The sequence below is a fragment of the Myotis yumanensis genome, unplaced genomic scaffold (assembly GCF_028538775.1).
Source record: "Myotis yumanensis isolate MYYU_CA2020_CCGP unplaced genomic scaffold, mMyoYum1.0.hap1 SCAF_2, whole genome shotgun sequence".
Lineage (NCBI taxonomy): Eukaryota > Metazoa > Chordata > Mammalia > Chiroptera > Vespertilionidae > Myotis > Myotis yumanensis.
Window position 1 is genome coordinate 16,457,165 of NW_027223753.1, and position 21,002 is coordinate 16,478,166.

The following is a 21,002-nucleotide window of genomic DNA, read 5'->3' on the forward strand; positions in this document are numbered from 1 at the left end:
GTTGTTTTCCTTTTAAAGAAGGACATGTAATAATACTTCCCCTGCCAAAGTGAAAAGATTAACGTAAGACCAGAACCCAGACCACAAACGACTGCATTCTGTGGGAGGGACTCTCTCAGGGGTACGCAGGGTGTTTCCACATCTTATCTCCCGGTAACCCACTCTTGGGATAGGGTGCTGAGAACTGTCCCCAAGCAATGGGTGGTGACGACAGGCAAAAGGGATGGTTGGGGAACAGCTGCAGACCTGCAGCTCCTAAGCTCACTCCCACCCCATTTCTGGACCAATACCATTGTATTTATTTGGTCCCTTGGATAACTGCACCTTGGTCCCACTTTCTCCAGGATGCAGCTGCACTAGCTGTGTGCGAATGACGTATCTTGTGCATTTAGACTTTTTTTTTCTTTTCGTAATATAAATATTCTGGGTTTGTATTTTTGTGTATTTTAATCTACAGCCCTCATTCCTGCACTGTGTTCTCAGGTACATGAGCAATCTCAGGGATAAGTGGGCAGGAGCTCCGGGTCTGCACAGCAGGAATACTTTGTTTTATCATCAGGGAGAACACCTATTTGGAGTGTATAGTCTATTGAACTACCTCATTTTTGCCAATTAGAGCTGGCTTTTCTGCCATAGTACCCTCTTGAAACCCCTCCACCTTCAATGTTTTGTGGAAGACTAGATTTTAATGGGGTAGCCTCATTACTTGATCTCTTACTAGAAGATTGGAAATTGGTCTGAACAGGAATCAGTGGTTGGTGCAAAGGTTAGGAGAGGCTGGGCCTAGGTGAAAGGCACAGGGGGGAAGCCAAGATTAGATGCAGGTTGTCTATATATGTGTAACCAAGGATTCCTGTCCCATACCTGTAATCCCAGGGGTTTGGGACTTAACATTACATACCAGATCCATCCCTAACTGGATTGGGCTAGGCCTACCAGGCACAACAAGGTGTATGTGTGTGTTGATAAAGAGAGCTTTTAAGAACACGACCTCTCTACCCATCTTGAGCTGCCCGGGGGTGGATATATGAAGCAACGACTAAATTCCTTAACCTTTAAAAACTCTTTGCTTTTTCTCTTTGGCTTCCAGAGAGACCATAAGCAATGGCTTCTTTGTGGTGCTCAGCCAGTGTCCCTCCCTGCTGCAGCAACGATTAGTGTCTTAGTAGCTAAAGGAGAAAAGCGGGTTTCGTTAACATGCTGTGAGATCACTGAAAACCTACCTCACTGTGTTGAAACGGGGCAAATGCAATAGGATGCATTGGGTGATGTGTGTCTGATCCTGGGTTCTTGTCCCCCCAGTTGCTGCCCCCTCTAGTTATTGTGTTTGTCTGGGCTTTGTAGGACTTCACAGTAGCTGATTTGGTGATTGCTAGGTGGCCTAGTTTGTGTAAATGTGTTGGTTCTTTCTCCATGTTCCTTTGGGGTTTTATTGTTTACAAACTTCTTTTTTGTATTGCGAAAAATAGCCAAAGCATCTTTGACAAAATGTTCTGCACCAGGCATAAAGGATCTGAAACATAACCTTGGGAACACCTCTTCTTGAAGTGGGGGTCTTGAACCATCCTTTCTTTTGTTTTTTCTTCCCCTATTTCCTATTTTGGACCAGATCTTCTGTCCTTAAAATTTGACTCGGGCCCTCTTCTAGCCGCACCCCAAAAAGCCCATTTACCCACATGCATACACATTTAATGTGTGGGGTGTCACCCCATCTCTTCAATGATTTGTGCAAAAATCCTGAAGAAGTTAAGAATACTCCATCCTTTCTTCCCAATATCCTGAGTGAAGACCATTCCTTGATAGGTGATTCATGCCAAACATTCAGATTGCTATGTTTTAATTTCTAATCCTAGGGTAGAGAGCAGCAATGAGGGGGCCTTTCATTTTGAAAGTGGGGTTGGGACACCAAGAAAGGGACGATGAATGTATATCCACATCACTCAGGAACTTTTATGCCGGTGCAAAAAAAACTTATGTCAAAGTAGCCACACGATTGTTTAATAGGAGACGGACGAATGTAACTCCATGTTTACTGCTAGAAACCAAAGCTTTGTGTGAAATCTTGAATTTATGGGGTGGGAGGGAGGGTAGGAAAGCATGTACCTGTCTGTTCTTTCCCTGATTCCTTCTCATTTCTAAACTGCAGGGGACTGAGCCCCCTTGGGCTTTGGTGACCTCCATCACTGGGGATTTTTATTTGATGGTTGATTTTGCTGTGCCGGGTACTTCCACTTGCTGTCATTTTGTAAAACACATGCTGACTTTTTCCCTTCCCCTCTTTTCCCTGGGAAAATAAAATGAATGAATAAAGACTTATTGCTACTGAAACTGTCATCTCCTTGTTAAGATATTTAAGGTGCTTTTCTCCCATAATTCTCACCTCCTTGGATTGGGACTGAGAAGTCACAGAAGAACCATTAAGTTTTCTGTTCAGTCATTTTGATAGGAATGCATCTTGAAAGTTCAGTCCTCTTAGCACCTCATTACAGTGGATTTTTGTTTCTAGTTAGGCCTCTTGTCCTTTCCTTGGAAGTGGCCACATTCAAGAGGGGATTAGGAGCCTGGCATGCACAAGAATGGGTTTGTCTATGCCACTGGCTGGGATGAAAGGATGAGGCCATGCCTTGGGGCATGAGACCCTAATAATACCTTGTCCCTTGCTCTTCAAATCCCTTTACAAATCTTAATTAATTAACCCCCTGAAGCACCCCAGGGAGGCAAATAATGTGGAACTGGGGAAATTGAGGCCATAGGAAAACACGTTAACATTGTATTTGAGCCCAAGTTTGCTAGCTCGCTAATGAACAATGCTTTTTAAACATCTAGCCTTTCCCCAACGGAAAGAGAATTTAAAAAGAGATATTTTACTGAGGGCATACCATCTACTACTGAAAGTGCACAGAAACAAGAACAAGGGTAAGAAGTTTTATACATCCACTCCAGGGACCTTGTAGCAACAGTCTTATTTTTTTGTTAATCCTCACTTGATATTTTTGCCATTGATTTCTAGAGAGTGAAAGGGAGGGGGAGAGAGAAACCTCAATTGGTTGCCTCCACACCCACTCCTACGGGGGGTGGGGCGGGGGGGAAGGGGACTGGGGAACCTGCAACCAATGTATATGCCCTTCACCGGGGAATAGAACCTGCGACCCTTTGGTCTGTGGGCCGATGCTCTAACCACTGAGGAAACCGGCCAGGGCTGTACCAAAAGTCTTAAAGCAGGCTGTTGAAACAGTTAGCCTGAAGCAAAGCAGGAAGGATGTAAAATACGACTATTGCCCTAGCCGGTTTGGCTCAATGGATAGGGCGTTGGCCTGCTGGTCCCCGGTTCCTACGTCGGTTTCAGGCTCCTCCCAGGCCCGACCCTAGTCTGGCCGTGAAGGAGGCAGCCAATCGATGTGTTTCATCAATTTTTCCCTCTTCCCACTTTCTTTAAAAATCAATGGAAATATATGGTCGGGTGAGGATTAACAACAACTTAAAATACTACTGTTCACGGGTGGGTTACTCATCTGGAGGACCTGGTAGAAGTAACTCATCAGAAAGAGTGGAAGGCACAGTGAACGGGGATTACTAGCGCAGTATTTCTTGCCTTGATTCCTTGGTGAGAGAAACTACAAGAAGGTTCTTTGAAAATTGCAAAGGTTTCTTTTGGCTGCTTTTTTAATTGAGAGAATTGCAGTGCCTCAAATTACGGCGACAGTTTCCCGGAAAGGTTTGGTACAGAGCGAATGCCCTTGATTTTTCTATTAGGGTTAGCCGATGGCCGTTCTGTTATTTAATAGCAGAGCCCTGGTTTCCAAACTGTTTTCCTTCGTGTAGGTCCTGAGACTGCACAGCCTGGAAACAGCGCCCCACCTCAGCACAAACGCACTGGTAGAAAGAGCGTCTGTGCGGCTGACTAGGGCTGGGAACTTCCCGAACGATGCCACCCGCTAAGACCCGTACGAGGGGCCCTAACGCGCGGTTCTGCGGCCTCCCAAGGTCCCCCGGCGAGCAGGGCGCTGCCTGCCACCACTTCCCAGGCCCGAAGGCCAGCGGCAGCTGAGGAGCCCGGAATCCTGGCCGTGGAGCGGAGCCCCCTGGCGGCCTCCAGTGTAGATCCAACCACCACTCCGCTCCCCGCGGGGCCTCGACCCCGCCTCCCCCGGCGCGCGGCCTGCAGCCCGGCCGCCCACCCCACGCGGTCACGTGAGCGCGCATTCCTCTGGGCTCCGGCGGAGCGCGAACTGCGGCCCGCCCGCTGGGGCAGCTCCGCCTCCGAGCTTGTTGGCGCCGGGCAGGACCACGCCCACCGAGGGGCGTGTCCCGGCGATCGGCGATGACGTCATCTTCCAGCGCCGTCGTCGTGAGGAAGTGCCCGTGGGTCCTCTGGGCAGTTGGAAAGCGCCGGCAGAGCCGAGCAGGTTCTGTGTCCTAGCGGTTCACGAGAGGAGAGGTGACTGGACGGGGAGGCAGCCGCGGGAATGAGAGGGGACAGACTAGCGAGGGGATAAATAATTGGGAGACCGCTGAGGTAGGAGGTAACGAGGATGACAGTCGAAGGGGTTCGTACGTGGGAGCGGGAGCGGGAGTGGGAAACGGCCTGGGGGAAGATGGAGAAGGGAGAAGCGGGGAAGGGTGGGAGTGGAGGCACTGATACGGCAGGAAGCAGACTTAGAGGTTCGGGAAAAGCCAGTGCTCACGCCGAGGAAAGGGGAAGGGAAGAAGGTCCCCCATCCAGGAGAAGCAGGGAAAGACCGCAGCCCCGCAGGTCCCATTCGTTGGCTTCTTTGTCGACTCCGGGTGGAAAGATGGGAGGCTTGGCCAGTCTTTGGACTCTAATGCTGGCTGCTCTCCACTGCCCGGTGAGTCCCTGCACGTCAGCCGTAGCTGTTGGCCAGCCTTGTGGCTTCTGTTTCTCTTTCTTGTTTATCCAAGGTTGCCCAGTTGATACCTTCTTATTCTGGGCTTATCTTCCGCTCGGGCAAGAACTATGTCATGGATCAAAGAAGGAGAGTTGTCGCTGTGGGAGCGGTTCTGTGCCAACATCATAAAGGTGAGCCCGCCCACAGCACCAGTTGACCTGGTCAGTTGTGTCATCTTGTATCATAACCTGTTATTCAGATTGAGTAATCCACGATGCTGAGTCGAGTTTAGCAATGCAGGGTAACTTCTAGGTCTGCATTTCTGCCAGATTATTCTCCTAACTCCCATTTTCAGGAAATCCACATCCTAATATCATTGGGCAGCATAGACTATTAGGTTTTCCTTATGGAGAAGTGAAATTTATTTCCCTGAAACTTTTAACTATTACTCCTAATGCTATCCTCTGGATTTAGAGAAAATAACTAATCTTTCTTTGTAATGATTGTGTTTTAGCTTTGGGGACAGACAAAACAACAGAAGTCCTAGTCTATCATTTTATGAACCATGTGACTTTACATGTTTTTTTTTAGGATTAAGTGAAGCATACATAGACAGCATTTAAACTCCGTGTCTAGCAGTTGCATGTGTTTTTTCAAACTGTAAGAAAGTTTATTTGGAAAGTCACGGAGGTAGAAGTGAGCAGTAGAAGAAATGGGCTCAGGAAAGAAGTTATAGAGGCAAAAGCGCAGGTCCTTGGAGCTTAGGAGAGAGAAGGGGGGGAGGAAGATTTGGATGGAAAGGTGTGGGCATGCTCCCGAGAGGGAGAGAGCCTATAGCAGCTCTTAATTACTGCTATTACAGGGGCCGACTTTCAGCCATTTGAAGACTGCAATCCCTCTGTTTCCTATACTCTCCCTTGCTTTCCTAAATCTTCCCTCAGCTTGTTCTCTTAAGATCCACAACAATGTTCTATCCTCTGCATGTGATAGGTTTGAGATGGAAGCTGGTCAGCTTGGATTTGTTTTTCAGCCACAGACCGTCAAGTAGTGGGTAGCAATGAATTTATGAGTCAGTAAGCCTTATACCCACTCACACACTAGCACACAAACACCAAGGTTACTCAGGCAGGCCAAGATATGGAAATATCTCCTCAGGCCACCACTGCAGTCATGTGTTGGGAAGAACAAGAGATGATTGGCATTTCTTTTAAAGGCTGCGTGTGGATCCCAGCCGGTGTGGCTCACTGGTGTGACCCATGAATCAGGAGGTCACAGTTTGATTCTCAGTTGGGGTACATGCCTGGGTTGTGGGCTTGATCCCCAGTAGGGGGCGAACGGAAGGCAGCCTATTGATGATCCCTTCTCATCATTGATGTTTCCATCTCTCTCCCTTTCTCTGATATCAATAAAAACATTTTTTTTTTAAAAGGACTGCAGGGGCGGGAGGAGGGGGGTAAGAGATCAACCGAAGGACTTGTATGCATGCATGTAAGCATAACCAATTGACATAAGACACTGGGGAGGCCGGGGGAATGTCAAAGGGGGGAGGGGTTGGGGAAAGGAGACATATGTAATACTCTTTGTAATACTTTAAGCAATAAAACAAAATTTAAAAAAAAGTCAAGAGTAAAAAAATAAATAAAATAAAATGTTACTGAGGAAAAATAAATAAATAAATAAATAAATAAATAAAAGGGCTGCATGTGGAGACAAAAGTAGAAAATGACGGAGAGGTGTGGGGGAAGCAGTTTGTGAAGAGCCCTTCCTGTGATGAAAATAAGCCACGGAGTGATTTTTTGCTGTGGTAGACAACAAAAGGCTGCTGTGAACCAGATACCAAGTTTTCTTCGGCCCCCAAAATGTCGTTTGTTTTGAAGTGACTCCTGATATTTAATCCTATATAATAAAGAGCTAATATGCTAATTAGACTGAACAGCAGAATGACCATCCAGACATCCTCTGCATGTTATATCCTCTGCATGTGATAGGTTTGAGATGGATGACCTTCCAGATGAAGCTGGGGCTGCCAGGGCCGGCCGAGGCTGTGAAGGGCCGGCTGAGGCAGGTGGGGCTGTGAGGGCTGAGCCCCTTGCACGAATTTCGTGCATTGGGCCTCTAGTTTTTTATAAAACTCCTGATGTATGGCATCTTTTGTAAAATTAGAAGATCCAACAATATTAGGCCCCGTTTCTGTGTGTCAGCAATCCGATAGAGCTCAGGAGTGAATGAATGTCTCTTTTATGTGGAGAATGCCCCCTCCATTCAACCACACTGTCAATGTCCTTTCTGGGCCTTCCAGTTGGAGACTAATGAAATCAAAGTGGTGGTTAAAAACATGGTTAAAAGACAAAACCTGAGTTTAAATCCCCACTTTGCCTTTTAGCTGTGTGACTTGTGCAAGTTACTTGACCGCTCTGAGCCTCAGTTTTTTCGCCTGTAAAATGAAGCTGATACTCTATACTTTATAGATTTGTATGATAAAAAGACTAAGGTGAGATACAGAAAGCCTAGAATAGTGCTTGGCATGTAATAAGTGCTTAATAAACACATAAATAAAAATAAGTAACCTTGGTCCAGCTGGCGTGGCTCAGTGATTGAGCATCTACCTGTGAACCAGGAGGTCACGATTCCATTCCCAGTCAGAACATGCCCAGGTTGCGGGCTACTGGGGCAGGCAGGCGGCAGCTGATCAATGATTCTCTCATCATTGATGTTTCCTTCTCTCTCTCCCTCTCTAAAATTAATAAAAATATATATTTAAAAAAAATAACAAGTAGCCTTGTTCAGTGTGGCACAGTTGGCTGGAACATTGTCCCGTGCACCGGAAGATTGTGGGTTTGATTCCTGGTCAGGGAACTTACCTACTTTGCGGGTTCAATCCCCTGTCTGGGTGCATACGTGAGGCAACTGATTCATGTATTTCTCTTAACATCAATGTTTCTCTCTCTCTCTCTCCCTCTCTCTCTCTTTCTTTCTCTCTCTTTCTCTCTCTCTCTCTCTCTCTCATTGACCCCCTCTTCCCTGTCTAAAATCAATCTTTAAACAAATAAACAAATAATAAGTAAATTGCTTAATACCCAATTCCCTTCCTCAGGGCTTTTGTCATCTAGCTCAGGCCTCTCAGCTCAGGTTGTAATGTCTTCCTTTATCTTTGAAGAGTATGTGATGTGTTCACCATTTGTCTTCTCACATGACAGGCAGGCCCAATACCCAAACATGTTGCATTTATAATGGATGGGAACCGTCGCTATGCCAAGAAGTGCCAAGTGGAGCATAATGAGGGCCACTCACAGGGCTTCAACAAGCTGGCTGAGGTAGGTATGGGTGGCAGAACCCAAGGTGAACAGTGGAAAATTGGATTATAGCTAGAAAACCTGAGTTTGCTGTGGTGTGAGAGTATTTTTTTTCTTTTTATTTATTGTTTTGTATAGCTGTTTGTTTTATTGCTTGCTTGCTAGCTATCGGTCTTATATCAACATTAATAAAAAACTGAATCATCTAGACACATCACAAAATATTAGAAATAAGAACAAAATTGCCATCTCTCACCACCTTTAACCCATCAACAGTTTATTTTTTCTGTGCCTGATCCGAGTCCTTGTAACTTGTTCTAACATGACCTAACATTTATAAAATTCCATCTATAGCTTCAATAACCTTGTTTTTACTTGACATTTTGGCAAGTATTTTTCTGGGTTGATATATATATACTTTCTAACTACAATTTTTAATGACTGTAGAGCCTTTTATCATCATAAAGAGCTGACAATTTGTTTAGCTGCTCCACTATTATTGGACATGATAAATAGTACTATTTGAGAATAAATTCTAAGAAGTGACATTTCTGGAGCAATAGTAAAGTGACTGCTCTTCCTAGTTTGCCTGAGTCTGAGGGTTTCCCAGGACACAATTCTTTCAGTGCTTAAACTGGGAAAAGTGCCAAACTGGGACATCACTTTAAGCAAAGGTCATGAATATTTTATGGTTCTTAATATATGCTGCAGATTGGAAAACATTAAGTCTCACAGTGAGATCAGAATATGTTAATTCTTGTGAGACTAACTTTAAGAAGAGTAGAAACATGGCCTCTAGCTTCCTGGCACAAGAACATGGCCTGATGCTAGAGCAGTGGTATTTTTTTACCTTGAGCAAGTGGCTGTGGGGTTCTCTTTAATACTGGGTGGAGGTCTTTAGATTTGTTGAACCCAGCTTCTCTTTTGTGACTAATTAAGAGACAGTTTTGCCTGTTGCTTAGGAGCTTCCTGGCTCTCTGACCTGCAGCGAGTTACGTCGTTCCCTTTTTCTTACCCTGGTTTCTTGATCTGCAAACTGGGGATAGCAACAACCTCTACGTCAGGAGATTATGTGAGGATTAAACAAGACGGTAAAATGAAAAGATGGCACCGAACGGCATCAGGGAGGTGCTCAAAAAATGGAAGCTGTTGCTATTGGCATCTTTTTTGCTTTTTTTTTTTTTTTTAAGTGAAAGAGAGTTTATTAGTGAAGCGCTGAGACAGTGGCTACTCTACAGGCATCTATTTTGAGTGGGGTCAGTGGTGGATACCAACCAGGTGTACCAGCGAAGACCCTGTAAGGTCTATAGCTTGACCCTATTCAAGTGTCAGGGCTCTCACTGGTAATCTTCCTAAGGTAATAACAGTTGGTTTGTGGGTATGTCTATGAAGGGATTAGTGTTAAGACAGGGAACTTTGAGGTTAAAGGTAGGGGGTTGAAGACATTTAAACAGAACTAGAGAAACAAAGCTGAAGAGGTATCACTATACATTAGTTTTTGTGTTTTAGCACTTCATATAATGGATTCATTGTGGACTTTTTGACACATTTCTTCAACTCTCTGAGCCTCAGTTTCATCATCTTTACAGTAGGTATGAAAACAATAATGCCAGTCTCAAGGGGTTGTTTGAAGAATCAGTTGAAATAGCATATGTGAAATGCAGGCTCAAATGGTGCTTTTTTTCTTATAACCTGTTGGCCTCTCTGTCGACCAGAATAATGAAGTTACGTTGTGAGTAATAATACCTTGTGTTTTTATACTGTTCATTAGCTACTTTGTGAGGGATGGATTGTAATCTCTTTTTATTTGCATTTTTATTTTTTAATATATTTTTATTGATTTCAGAGAGGAAGGGAGAGGGAGAGATAGAAACATCAATGATAAGAAAGAATAATTGATCGGCCGCCTCTTGCACGCCCCATACTGGGTATCGAGCCTGCAACCTGGGCATGTACCCTGACTGGGAATCGAACTGTGACCTCCTGATTCATAGGTTGATGCTCAATCACTGAGCCACACCAGCTGGGTTCTTTTTTTTTTTTTTTTTTTTCTTTAATATATACATTTTTATTGAATTCAGAGAGAAAGGGAAAGGGAGAGAGAGATAGAAACATCAATGATGAGAATCATTGATTGGCTGCCTTTTGCATGCTCCCTACTGGGGATGGAGCCCGAAACCTGGGCATATGCCCTCAACTGGAATCAAACTTGGGACCCTTCAGTCCGCAGGCTGACACTCTATCCACTGAGCCAAACCAGCTAGGGCTAGCCGGGCTCTTTTTACAGACAAGGAGACTTAGGCCCAGAGAGGTTAAATGATTCGCCTATAGTCACATAATAAGTGCATGTTGTAGCCAAGGACTAGAACCTGGTTTTTTACTCTCTCCGTGGAGAGTTCTTTCCAGTAGACCACAGTGGCATCAGCCTAGTACTCACTAAGTTCACATTTTTCAGTTCTCAAGTGGTGGCTTTCTGCATATTTAGTTCATTATTCTGACAGAAGCATTGGTGTTATCCTAGCTTCATGCTTTTCTGAGTCTGGGCCGAGGCATTTCTTCATTTCCCTTCCTACTCTTCCTTACACCCTAGCTCCTTGTCTTCTCCCTTCTCAGACTCTGCACTGGTGTTTGGCCCTGGGCATCCGAGAGGTGACGGTGTACGCGTTCAGCATTGAGAACTTCAAACGTTCCAAAAGTGAAGTGGACGGGCTAATGGAGATGGCCCGGCAGAAGTTCGGCCGTTTGCTGGAAGAGCAGTAAGATGCTGTCAGAGGGGGAGGGTATTCTTCCAGGATCTCCAGCCTAACCCTCAGCACTCTCTCTCGCTCTCTCTCTCTCTCTTTTTTGTTTTTTGTTTAAAGTATTACAGATGTCTCCTTTTTCCCGATTGACCCCCAAGGCTCCTGTCACCCCCCAGGACAAACCCCCACCGCCCCAGTATCTGTGTCCATTGATTATGCTAATATCCCTCAGCTCTCTTATCTGAAGCTTATTTAAGGAACTTTGCGCCCTTTCAATGTTAGTCAGATCTCTAGAGTGGCAAATATGACAAGCTAGTTTTTCTTTTCTTTTTTTCAAAGTGAGCATTTACTTGAGGATATAGAGGTATTTCACAGAATGCAAGGACAAGTAAACCAGCCTTAAGCAAAACTGAAACCAGGATTGATATCCATTAGGTAGCGCCTCTTTGTACATTTCCTTCTCTCTACAGACCTGCTTTCCCTGCTTCACAGAATAGCCCAGAGTGAACTAGATCCTTTGATGAGCCCACCTTAGATCAAATTTCCACCTCAAGACCAATAAGCTATGGCCAGGGGAGTAGAGTGAGAGAAACATTGAAAAAGTCATTTCCTGCTGTGCAGTCATCTCCAAAAAGTTACTATATTCTCTTGCGAGGCCTGGAATGATCCATAGAGGTCTTTATGGAGAAGCTTCGCTACCACTGTTAGCTGTCATTAAGTTTAAGCTTAGGGAGCAAAGCCAGAAAGAGAAACAGAAGATTGAGAGAGTTTGTTTGCTTTAAAGTATGGAGCCCTTTCCAGCCAGACTGCCCAGAAGACTTCATTATAATCATTCTCTGCCCAGCTCCTTCCCATACCAGTCCAGGACGGTGAGAGAACAGAGAGCCTAGAGCTCCAGTGGAGCTGGGCCTAGAACACTTCTGTCTTTTCTGTTCCTACGAGTCAGTGTGCTGGGGAGAGAAGCCAGGCTTCTCTCTGTCCATTTTGGGTTGGTGAGACGCTGGGCCACAGATGTTGCTCCCTGCTTCTCAGCAGAGTCCCTGTGGCTCAGAGTTCACACTCACGGGGCTGGGGATGGAGACATGAGGGCATATTCTAGGTGTTCAGATTTTTCTGTACTACACACTAAATCTTAGCTTTTTGAAGTACTCACTAGAGGCCTGGTGCACGAAATTCGTGTATTGGGTGGGAGGGTCCCTCAGCCCGGTGCACAGTCGGGCCGGGGAGGGATGCAGGAGGTTGGCCAGCTGGGGAGGGACCTCGAGAGGGCTTCAGGGCATGTCCAGCCTGTCTCAGTCTCAATTGGCCAGACCCCAGCAGCAAGCTAACCTACCAGTCAGAGCCTCTGCCCCCTGGTGGTCAGTGCACATCATAGTGAGTGGTTGAGCTGCCTTAGCATATCATTAGCATATTATGCTTTGATTGGTTGAATGGCTGACCGGACACTTAGCATATTAGGCTTTTATTATATAGGATAAGGCCTTGAACCTAGCATGTATTCTCATTTAATATTCACATTACCCTGTGAGAAAGATAACACCCCAGTTGTAAAGAGGAGGGAAGTAAAGACTGGAGAAGTTTAGGTGTGTATCCTGAGTCACACGGCTATCGGACAGGCAGAGCCAAGACAGGATCTTTCTGACTCCAGCTCTGAGCTGTTGTCTACAACTCTGTAGCCTGAGAGTTAGGAGGCAATCTTATAGTCCTGAAAGATCAAATGCATGGCAGTAGAGGTGCTACTGAGATTACTCTATTCAGTCAGTAGTACAACAAACAGTCTTAGGTTATGAAATCCTGGACAGAGCAAGAAGAAACCCTAGTGGTGGCTTTCCAACTATGTGAGATAGAACCCCAGAATTCTAGGAGTGGGTGTGCAACGAACCCAGAGAAAATGGGGTATGGGTGCTGGTTTGGTTCTGTTTATGATTTGATTTGAAGAAAGAGTACTTTGGCTAAAATAGGGGTGGGGAATGTCGGCCTACAGGTTGTATAAGACTCATGAAATCGTTTGGTCTGGCCCTGCCAAGGCAACCACAGGTCAGACTCGAAATTCAATAAATCTAGGAGCTTTTTTCAACATAAATTTATATTAAGTGAATTATAGTAAGCAAATTCTATATAATAAAAGACTAGTATGCAAATTGACCGAATAGCAGAATGACCAGTCGCTGTGATGTGCACTGACCATCAGGAGGCAGACGCTCAACGCAGGAGCTGCCCCCTGGTGGTCAGTGCACTCCCCCACTCAGCCACAAGCCAGGCTGATGGCTGGTGAGCGCAGCGGCAGTGGCAGCTCCTGCCTCCGCGGCAGCGCTAAGGATGTCCGACTGGGGCTTAGGCCCACTCCCCGGGGAAGTGGGCCTAAGCCGTCAGTTGGACATCCCCTGAGGGCTCCCGGACTGCTAAAGGGGCAGGCTGGGCTGAGGGCCCCACCCCCACCCCAGTGCACAAATGTTGTGCACTGGGCCTCTAGTGGTGTTATAAATGTCTAAATGGCCGTTGGCAGAAAAAAGGCTCCTCACCCCTTGGCTAAAAGAAGGTTGGAACACCACTGGCCTGGTTCTGCTTCATCAGTTGGAAAGCTAAACCCTAGTGAAGAGAAGAGAAAGGCTTGCCATGGTCACACAGCAAGCTAGTGGTAGAGCCAGATTGGGAACCCAGGTCTCCAGGTTCCTCACCAGGGCTTTGCAATAATCTCTACTTTATTATTATTATTTTTTTAAATCCTCACACAAGGACATGCTTAGAGGAAGAGAGAGAGAGAAATAGACAGACAGACATTGATGTGAGAGAGAAACATCCATCGGTTGCCTTCTGTGTGTGCCCCAATCAGGGATTGAACCCACAACCCAGGTATGTGCCCTGACCTAGAATCGAATCAGCAACCTTTCTGTGCACCGGACGATGCTCAACCAACTGAATCACTTTGGCCAGACTGCAGTAACCTCTACTTTATAGACCTCGCTCAAGTCATGCACCTCTTAACACAAGCCAATGCTGAGACTATGGCAGGAATGGTTACCCCAGTTTACAGGGTGAGGGAAACTTGGACTCAGAGAGGCTAAGTGGTTATGCAAGGTCGCTAATAAGTATTGGCACTAAGACTTAAATCTAGGTATTCTTTTTATATATATATTTGATTTCAGAGAGGAAGGGAGAAGGAGAGAGAGATAGAAACATCAATGATGAGAGAGAATCATTGATTGGCTGCCTCCTGCACACCTCCCAACTGGGGATCGAGCCTGAAACCCAGGCATGTGCCCTTGACCGGAATTGAACCCGGGACCCTTTGGTCCACAGTCCGACACTCTATCCACTGAGCCAAACCAGCTAGGGCTAGGTATTCTTATTTATGTTTTGCTTTGATTGTGCATACATTTGTCTACTGTAGCTCCAGTGGGTTCTCAAAAATAGGTGAGTAGATCTTGTTTCACCGTTAAAGGAATGTGGTTGAGGGTTAAAGGGTGCATTGGCTGTGGATGTGGCCTTCAGCTCTGGATCAGTTCTCCAGGACCTTCCGGAAACCCCCACTCTACACTAGACGTCTTGTTATTAGCGTCCATTTCCCAAACATTAGTTGTTCAGTTTCTCCATAGCCTTCCCGGTAGGGAAGCTGGTTGGGTGACAGTGAGTTCGTGCTCACTGCCTTTTGGGAGTTGCTGTATAGAGGCAGTGTGATGTCAAGATGAGGAGGACAGGCTCTGGAACCAGACTCCCTCAGTTCAAATTCTGGCTTTCCACTCACCAGCTTCTAACTTTGAGCAAATCACCCAACCTCCCTGTGCCTTAGTGTCATCATCTGTAAAAGGGAAAGATAATGATATCTGCCTCCTAGGTTGGTGTAAGGTGGAAGGAACGTGCAGATGTCTGAAAAGCGGTTAGACCATTGACTGGCATTTAGTAAACATATAAGTATTTTAGATGTCACGATTATTATATTTTGCCAGAAGATACAAAAGTAACCAATAGTACAGCTCCTGCCCTTGAGGAGTTTATTTAGTTTTCAAAATTTCCAAACAGCCCTAGCTGGTTTGGCTCAGTGGATAGAGCATCGGCTTGCAGACTGAAGAGTCCCGGGTTCGATTCCGGTCAGGGGCACATGCCCAGGTTTCGGGCTCAATCCCCAGGAGGGGGTGTGCAGGAGGCAGCCAATTAATGATTCTCTTCATCATTGATGTTTCAATCTCTCTCTCCCTCTCCTTTCCACTCCCTGAAATCAATAAAAATATATTTTTTTAAAAAATGGGACAAACATAGCTCAGAATATGTCAAATGCAACTTACCAACAAGGACACATGAGGCGATGTCCTGTGTGGTAAAGAGTTGGTATTTTGGGCTGGTTGGTGTGGCTCAATGGTTGAGCGTGGATCCATGAATCAGGAGGTCATGGTTAGATTCCCAGTCAGGGCACATGCCTGGGTTTTGGGTCCAATCCCTAGTAGCTGGCATGCAGAAGGCAGCCGATGGATGATTCTTTCTCATCATTGATGTCTCTCTCTCTATCTCTTCCCATCTCTGAAATCAATTAAAAAACAAACAGACATTTATTTTTTTAAAAAGAGTTTGGATTTTCAAATCAAACAGACCTGGGTTTCAATTTTGACACAACACTGATGTCTGTATGATCTTGGGCAGTCTCTGTCTGACTATCCTATCTGAGCGTGGGTTTCCCTCTGTAGCATGGGGAATGTGGCGAACTCCTTTCAGAGTTCTTTGGGGGGGGTGGGGAGGATGCAGTGAAATAATACATATAGGACAGTGCCTGACACGCAGGAAAGCACTCAAAAACTGCTAATTGAGTGTCATCTAAGCACCCTGCTCTCCAGCTCAGCAGGTGCTGTGTCCCAACCCTGCCTCCTTTTCCCCAATCAGGGAGAAATTGCAGAAGCATGGAGTATGTATCCGGGTCCTCGGTGATCTGCATTTGTTGCCCTTGGATCTCCAGGAGCTGATTGCACAAGCTGTGCAGGCCACCAAGAACTACAACCAGTAAGTTTTTGGATTTCCCCTTGGGGGCCTGAATTAGTCTTTGACTCCCTCTACTGTAGCGGTTCTCAACCTGTGGGTTGCGACCCCTTTGGGGGTCGAACGACCTTTTCACAGGGGTCGCCTAAGACCATCAGAAAACACATATATAATTACATATTGTTTTTGTGATTAATCACTATGCTTTAATTATGTTCAATTTGTAACAATGAAATTGGGGGTCACCACAACATGAGGAACTGTATTAAGGGGTCGCGGCATTAGGAAGGTTGAGAACCACTGCTCTATTGGGAGGCATCTTTGGTCAGAGACAACGAGGGGGTGGTTTTGGGTACTTAGAGATCTCCTCCATCTCCAAGGCAGACCAAAGACGATTCTGCAGTACTGTGTTGTATGTGTGTATACCAACTCGTACCCTTTCCCATCTTCCTCCTTCATTTCATATACCTCTTTCCCCCAGCCCCCTCCAAGGGATGGGGTGGGAATGCAGCAAGCCTTATCTCTGTCTCTGAAGACAGTTCCTTTCAAGAAATTCTTTTTTTGTCCCACTCCTTTAACCACGGATAGGATGACCTTGGGAGGTGGTGCAGATGCAGAGGGGAACAGAGTTTAAGAATCCAAACTTCATTTTGTGTGGCTTTGGAATATAGTGTATGCTTGGCAGTGGATTTGTTTTGCATCAAATTTCCTTTCTGATCTCCTTGTTTGTGGTACGTGCCCTTGACTGCTAATATCACAAAGGATTCCCTTCCTCTGAAAGCTGGTTGGTAATAGAAGGGGGAGAGGATTAGAAGGTAATAAGAGTCATTTTATACTTGTTTTATTACAAAGCTAGTAACATGTTTATTTCAAGAAAACTTGGGAAAAATTCATAATCTTGGAGGGGAGGAGGAGGGGGAGGAGGATGTAGGGGGAATGAATGGTGATAGAAGGAAACTTGACTTGGGGTGGTAAACACATAGTACAGTGTACAGATGATATGTTGTGGATGTGTGCACCTAAACCTATATAATTTTGTTAACCATTGTCACCCCAATAAATTAAATGATAAAAAATTCATAATCTGCCCTAGCTGGTTTGGCTCAGTGGATAGAACGTTGGCTTGTGGACTGAAGGGTCCTGGGTTCAATTCCAATTAAAGGCACAGGCCCGGATTGCGGGCTTGATCCGCAGTCGGGGCCATGCAGGAGGCAGCTGATCAGTGATTCTCTCTCATCATTGATGTTTCTCTCTGTCTTTCCCTTCCTCTCTGAAATCAATAAAATATATATATATATTTTTAAGTTCATAATCTGACCTTTCAGAGGTGTCTACAGTTAACATTTGGTGTTGTGTTTTGTTCCAGGGAAAGGGTGCTCTGGAATAAGTGGTTCTAATCCTTAGTCTCTGTCCTGTTTTGGTAAACTATTCTGTTCTTCCTCCTTAGGTGTTTCCTGAACGTTTGCTTTGCATACACATCCCGTCATGAGATCAGCAATGCTGTGAGAGAGATGGCCTGGGGAGTGGAGCAGGGTCTGCTGGATCCCAGGTATCTCTAGTTTAGCATGGTCATTGATAGGGAAACCAGTCATGCACCAAACCATGAAATCCCTCCTAAGTCGTGTACATGGGCCAGAAGTCAAATCCGGCAATCATGTGGAAAGATTGGCGGGGCGGGGGGCAGGACGGGGGGGGGGGTCTCCTTGCTTCAGAATTTCTCTGTGTTCACTGCACACCAGGAAGTTCCAGAAAAATGGTAGAACTCTGTGGTATTCGATAAATGATATCCTCCTGGCTCTTTGGCAGTGTTTTTTCAAAATTGTTTTTCAGGAATGCAGTTTGTCGGGGGAATAATCTCTTGGGTCTCTCGTGTTACAGTTTTATGCAAGATTCAGATATTTTTCAAAAAGAAAATTGCCCATCATTAGCAACATCATAGAATCCTAATTATTAGAGCTCGGAGAGACTTTAGAAGCTACCTGGCTACTCAGTTCCTCTCATATTATTAAACTAATAAGAGCAATAGTAAAATAATGGTAGCAACAAACAACCCAGGCAATCTGTTATTTGTATTTTATTGAGTCATTAATCTCATATGTGAGAGACTTGAGTCTTTTCTCCATGTAATAGATGAGAAAACTGAGCTCAGCATTGAAATTATTTCCCCAAGGTCATTCTGCTAATAAATGCCAGAGCCAGGACTCAGATCTAAAGCTGTCTGATTCCAGAGTTCTTGTCCTTTACCTCTGTTATATGGGATCTTGGGACCGAGGAATTTTCTGATTCCCTTCTGAGGTATAATTCAATTTACCTGAGAAACAAAATAAAAAATATAGAAGTTGCTCAGTGGGAATGGATTTAGATAAGAAGGAAAGGAGACTTTTTTGTTGTTTTTTTGTTAATCCTCATTCGAGATATGTTTCCATTGATTTTTAGAGAGAGAGAAAGGTAGAAAGAAAAGCCAGGCAATCAGTATTGCAGAAGCCAAGAAAAGAGGGTCAGGTGTGGGTCAGGAGGGGCCTGGGCACTGGTGGGAAAAACTGTCAAATACTGTAAGGAAGTCAGTTAACATGTGGTTTGAAAATTAACTACTTAGCCTGGCCGGGTAGTTCAATTGGTGTTGATTACAGCATCATCCCAATATGCCAAGATTGTAGATTTGATCCCCTGTCAGGGCACATATAAGAATCAACCAATGATGCATAAATAAGTGAACAACAAATCAATGTTTCTCTCTCTTTCTCTCTCTCCTAAAATCAATCAATAAATTTTTTTAAAAATATATTTTATTGATTTTTTACAGAGAAGAAGGGAGAGGAATAGAGAGTTAAAAACATCGATGAGATAGAAACATCAATCAGCTGCCTCCTGCACACTCCCTACTGGGGATGTGCCCGCAACCAAGGTACATGCCCTTGCCCAGAATTGAACCTGGGACCCTTGAGTTCACAGGCTGATGCTCTATCCACTGAGCCAAACCGGTTAGGGCAATCAATAAATTTTTTTTAAAAGAAATTAAAATGAACTATTGGGGGAAAAATTGAGATAGTGAGTAAGTTGTCAGGATTGGGACCAGGCAGGAAGATGAAATATATAAGTAGAAACAAGTTATTGGTAATTTTCTAATTCTTGGTGTGGGGGGTGATTTCATAATTATTCATTATAATATTGTGTTTTATAATTGACGTTTCATATAGTCTTTTGTGTGAGTGAAATAATACAGTTGATCTTTCAACAATGTGTTGGGGGGTTAGGGCCATCTACCACCCATATAGTTGAAAATCCATATATAATTACAGTTAGCCCTCCGCAACCTTGGATTCCTAACCATGGTTCGAAAATACAATTGACCCTTAAACAACACAAGTTTGAACTATGCAGGTCTACTTATATGTGGAGTCTGTCAACTGTATATTAAAAATAGTAAGGGATACATGGCCAGTGTGGCTCAATGGTTGAGCGTCAATCTATAAACCAGTAGGTCATGGTTCGATTCCTGGTCAGGGCACATGCCTGGGTTTCGAGCTCAATCCCCAGTAGGGGGTGTACAGGAGGCAGCCAATCAATTATTCTCTCTCATCACTGATTTTTCTATCTCTCCCTTCCTCTCTGAAATCAATAAAAAATATATATATACTTAAAATAATAAAGGATGTATAAAAAATAGTAAGGGACAAATGTTTATGCTAGAAAGAAAGCTATTTAGCAAGCAGCTGTAATATGCATTCATGCCTAGGACTAGTGTTCTGATCTTGACTCCTAAATTCAGTGCACTTTATACTCATACCACATTCCAATAACTACTGACCTTTATCTTCTTTCTGCTTCTTGTCCAACAAGTTTTCCCATACCCATTTTCTCTGCCCTGCATGGTTTACTAACTTGCCTATGTGGGGTTAGTCATGCAGACATGGTGTAGGTTGGGCAGGGTCACCACTGTAAGGAGTCTGATGTCTCCACCCACCAGCTCAGGAAGCTTGGTGTTCAGCTAAGACTGGTCTAATCAGGACCTGAGGCAGTGCTCTTTACATTATTCAAATTTAGACAAATCTGCATTTATAACAGAGTCAATGAATTAATTACAATTAGGTTCTACCCTTCCAATAGCTATAACTTTTCTATTCTCATTACCATCATCCAACTCCTCATTTTCCTTTCTTCCAAGGTATATTTTTTTAAAACATATTAATATTAGATTGGATTTTGAGTCTGGAATTCCAGAAAGGGATTAGTTTGAGCATAAAGGATAGTTAATAAACTCTTTTTCACTGAGTTACCTTGAGCAGGTCACTTGACCCACTGTAGGTCTCTGTGTTTCTCTTAAAACAATAGTGTTAATAATACTAATAATTGCTAACATTTACTGAGCATTTACTCTTTGCCAGGCATCTGCCAGGTACTCCATATATGTTTATTTTACTTAACCCATAGAGACTATGAGGTAGATACTGTTCTTATCCCCATTTTTAAGATGAGAATATTGAGACACAAGGAAGTTAAGTAACTTGTTCAGGCCCACCTAGTTGTCAAAGCTTGGTGCCAGGATTTCAACCTGGCTCCAGGTCCTTGTTCTTTCATTCACTACTAGAAGCCTGGTGCACCGGTGTGGTCCCTCATCCTGGCCTGCAGGGATCAGGCCCAAACCTGCTCTCCATCATCCCCCGAGGGGTCCCAGATGGTGAGAGGGCGGTTCTCGAGTGACACACCCTAGAATCAGGCTCCCTCCTCTATGGTTCCAAACCCCCGCTGCCAAGTCACTGCAGCTCGGCAGCTCCTGCATTGAGTGTCTGCCCCCTGGTGGTCAGTGCACGTCATAGCTACTGGTTGAACGGTCAGATGGTCGCTTAGCCTTTTATATATATAGATGGTATACTTAGAGTGCCATCTATAGGAAGGTTGACATGAACAAAAATACAGTATAAAAATAAAAGTTACTAACTAATATTTATTGGATCTTATTATGCGGTAGGTACTAGACTAAGAGTTTATTACACATATTTTCATTTCATTTTCATATAAGGTAGTGGCTATTATTTGCCCCATTTTGTAAGTTCAATTAACTAAGGTTTAAAAAGGTTAGTTGACCCACCCAAAGTAATGTATGCTGTTAAATGAAACAGCCTGGACTCCAGTCAAGTATATCTACCTCCAAAGTC

General features: G+C 44.5%; 1 protein-coding gene across 3 annotated transcripts in view; it reads left to right on the forward strand.

Annotated features, from left to right (window-relative positions):
* The first annotated feature begins 4,350 nt into the window (after window positions 1-4,350).
* The window catches only part of DHDDS (dehydrodolichyl diphosphate synthase subunit), a 30,146-nt gene continuing 13,494 nt past the window's right edge, over window positions 4,351-21,002 (forward strand). For 2 of the 3 annotated variants that reach the window (XM_070404435.1, XM_070404438.1), the window contains exons 1-6: window positions 4,351-4,438; window positions 4,921-5,038; window positions 8,045-8,161; window positions 10,754-10,896; window positions 15,754-15,870; window positions 17,294-17,395. In XM_070404435.1, coding sequence (XP_070260536.1) covers window positions 4,976-5,038; window positions 8,045-8,161; window positions 10,754-10,896; window positions 15,754-15,870; window positions 17,294-17,395 — 542 coding nt within the window. In that variant the 5' untranslated portion in view covers window positions 4,351-4,438; window positions 4,921-4,975. Of the gene's footprint in view, window positions 4,517-4,920; window positions 5,039-8,044; window positions 8,162-10,753; window positions 10,897-15,753; window positions 15,871-17,293; window positions 17,396-21,002 lie in introns of all 3 variants that reach the window. The other variant, XM_070404436.1, reaches the window with a different exon arrangement.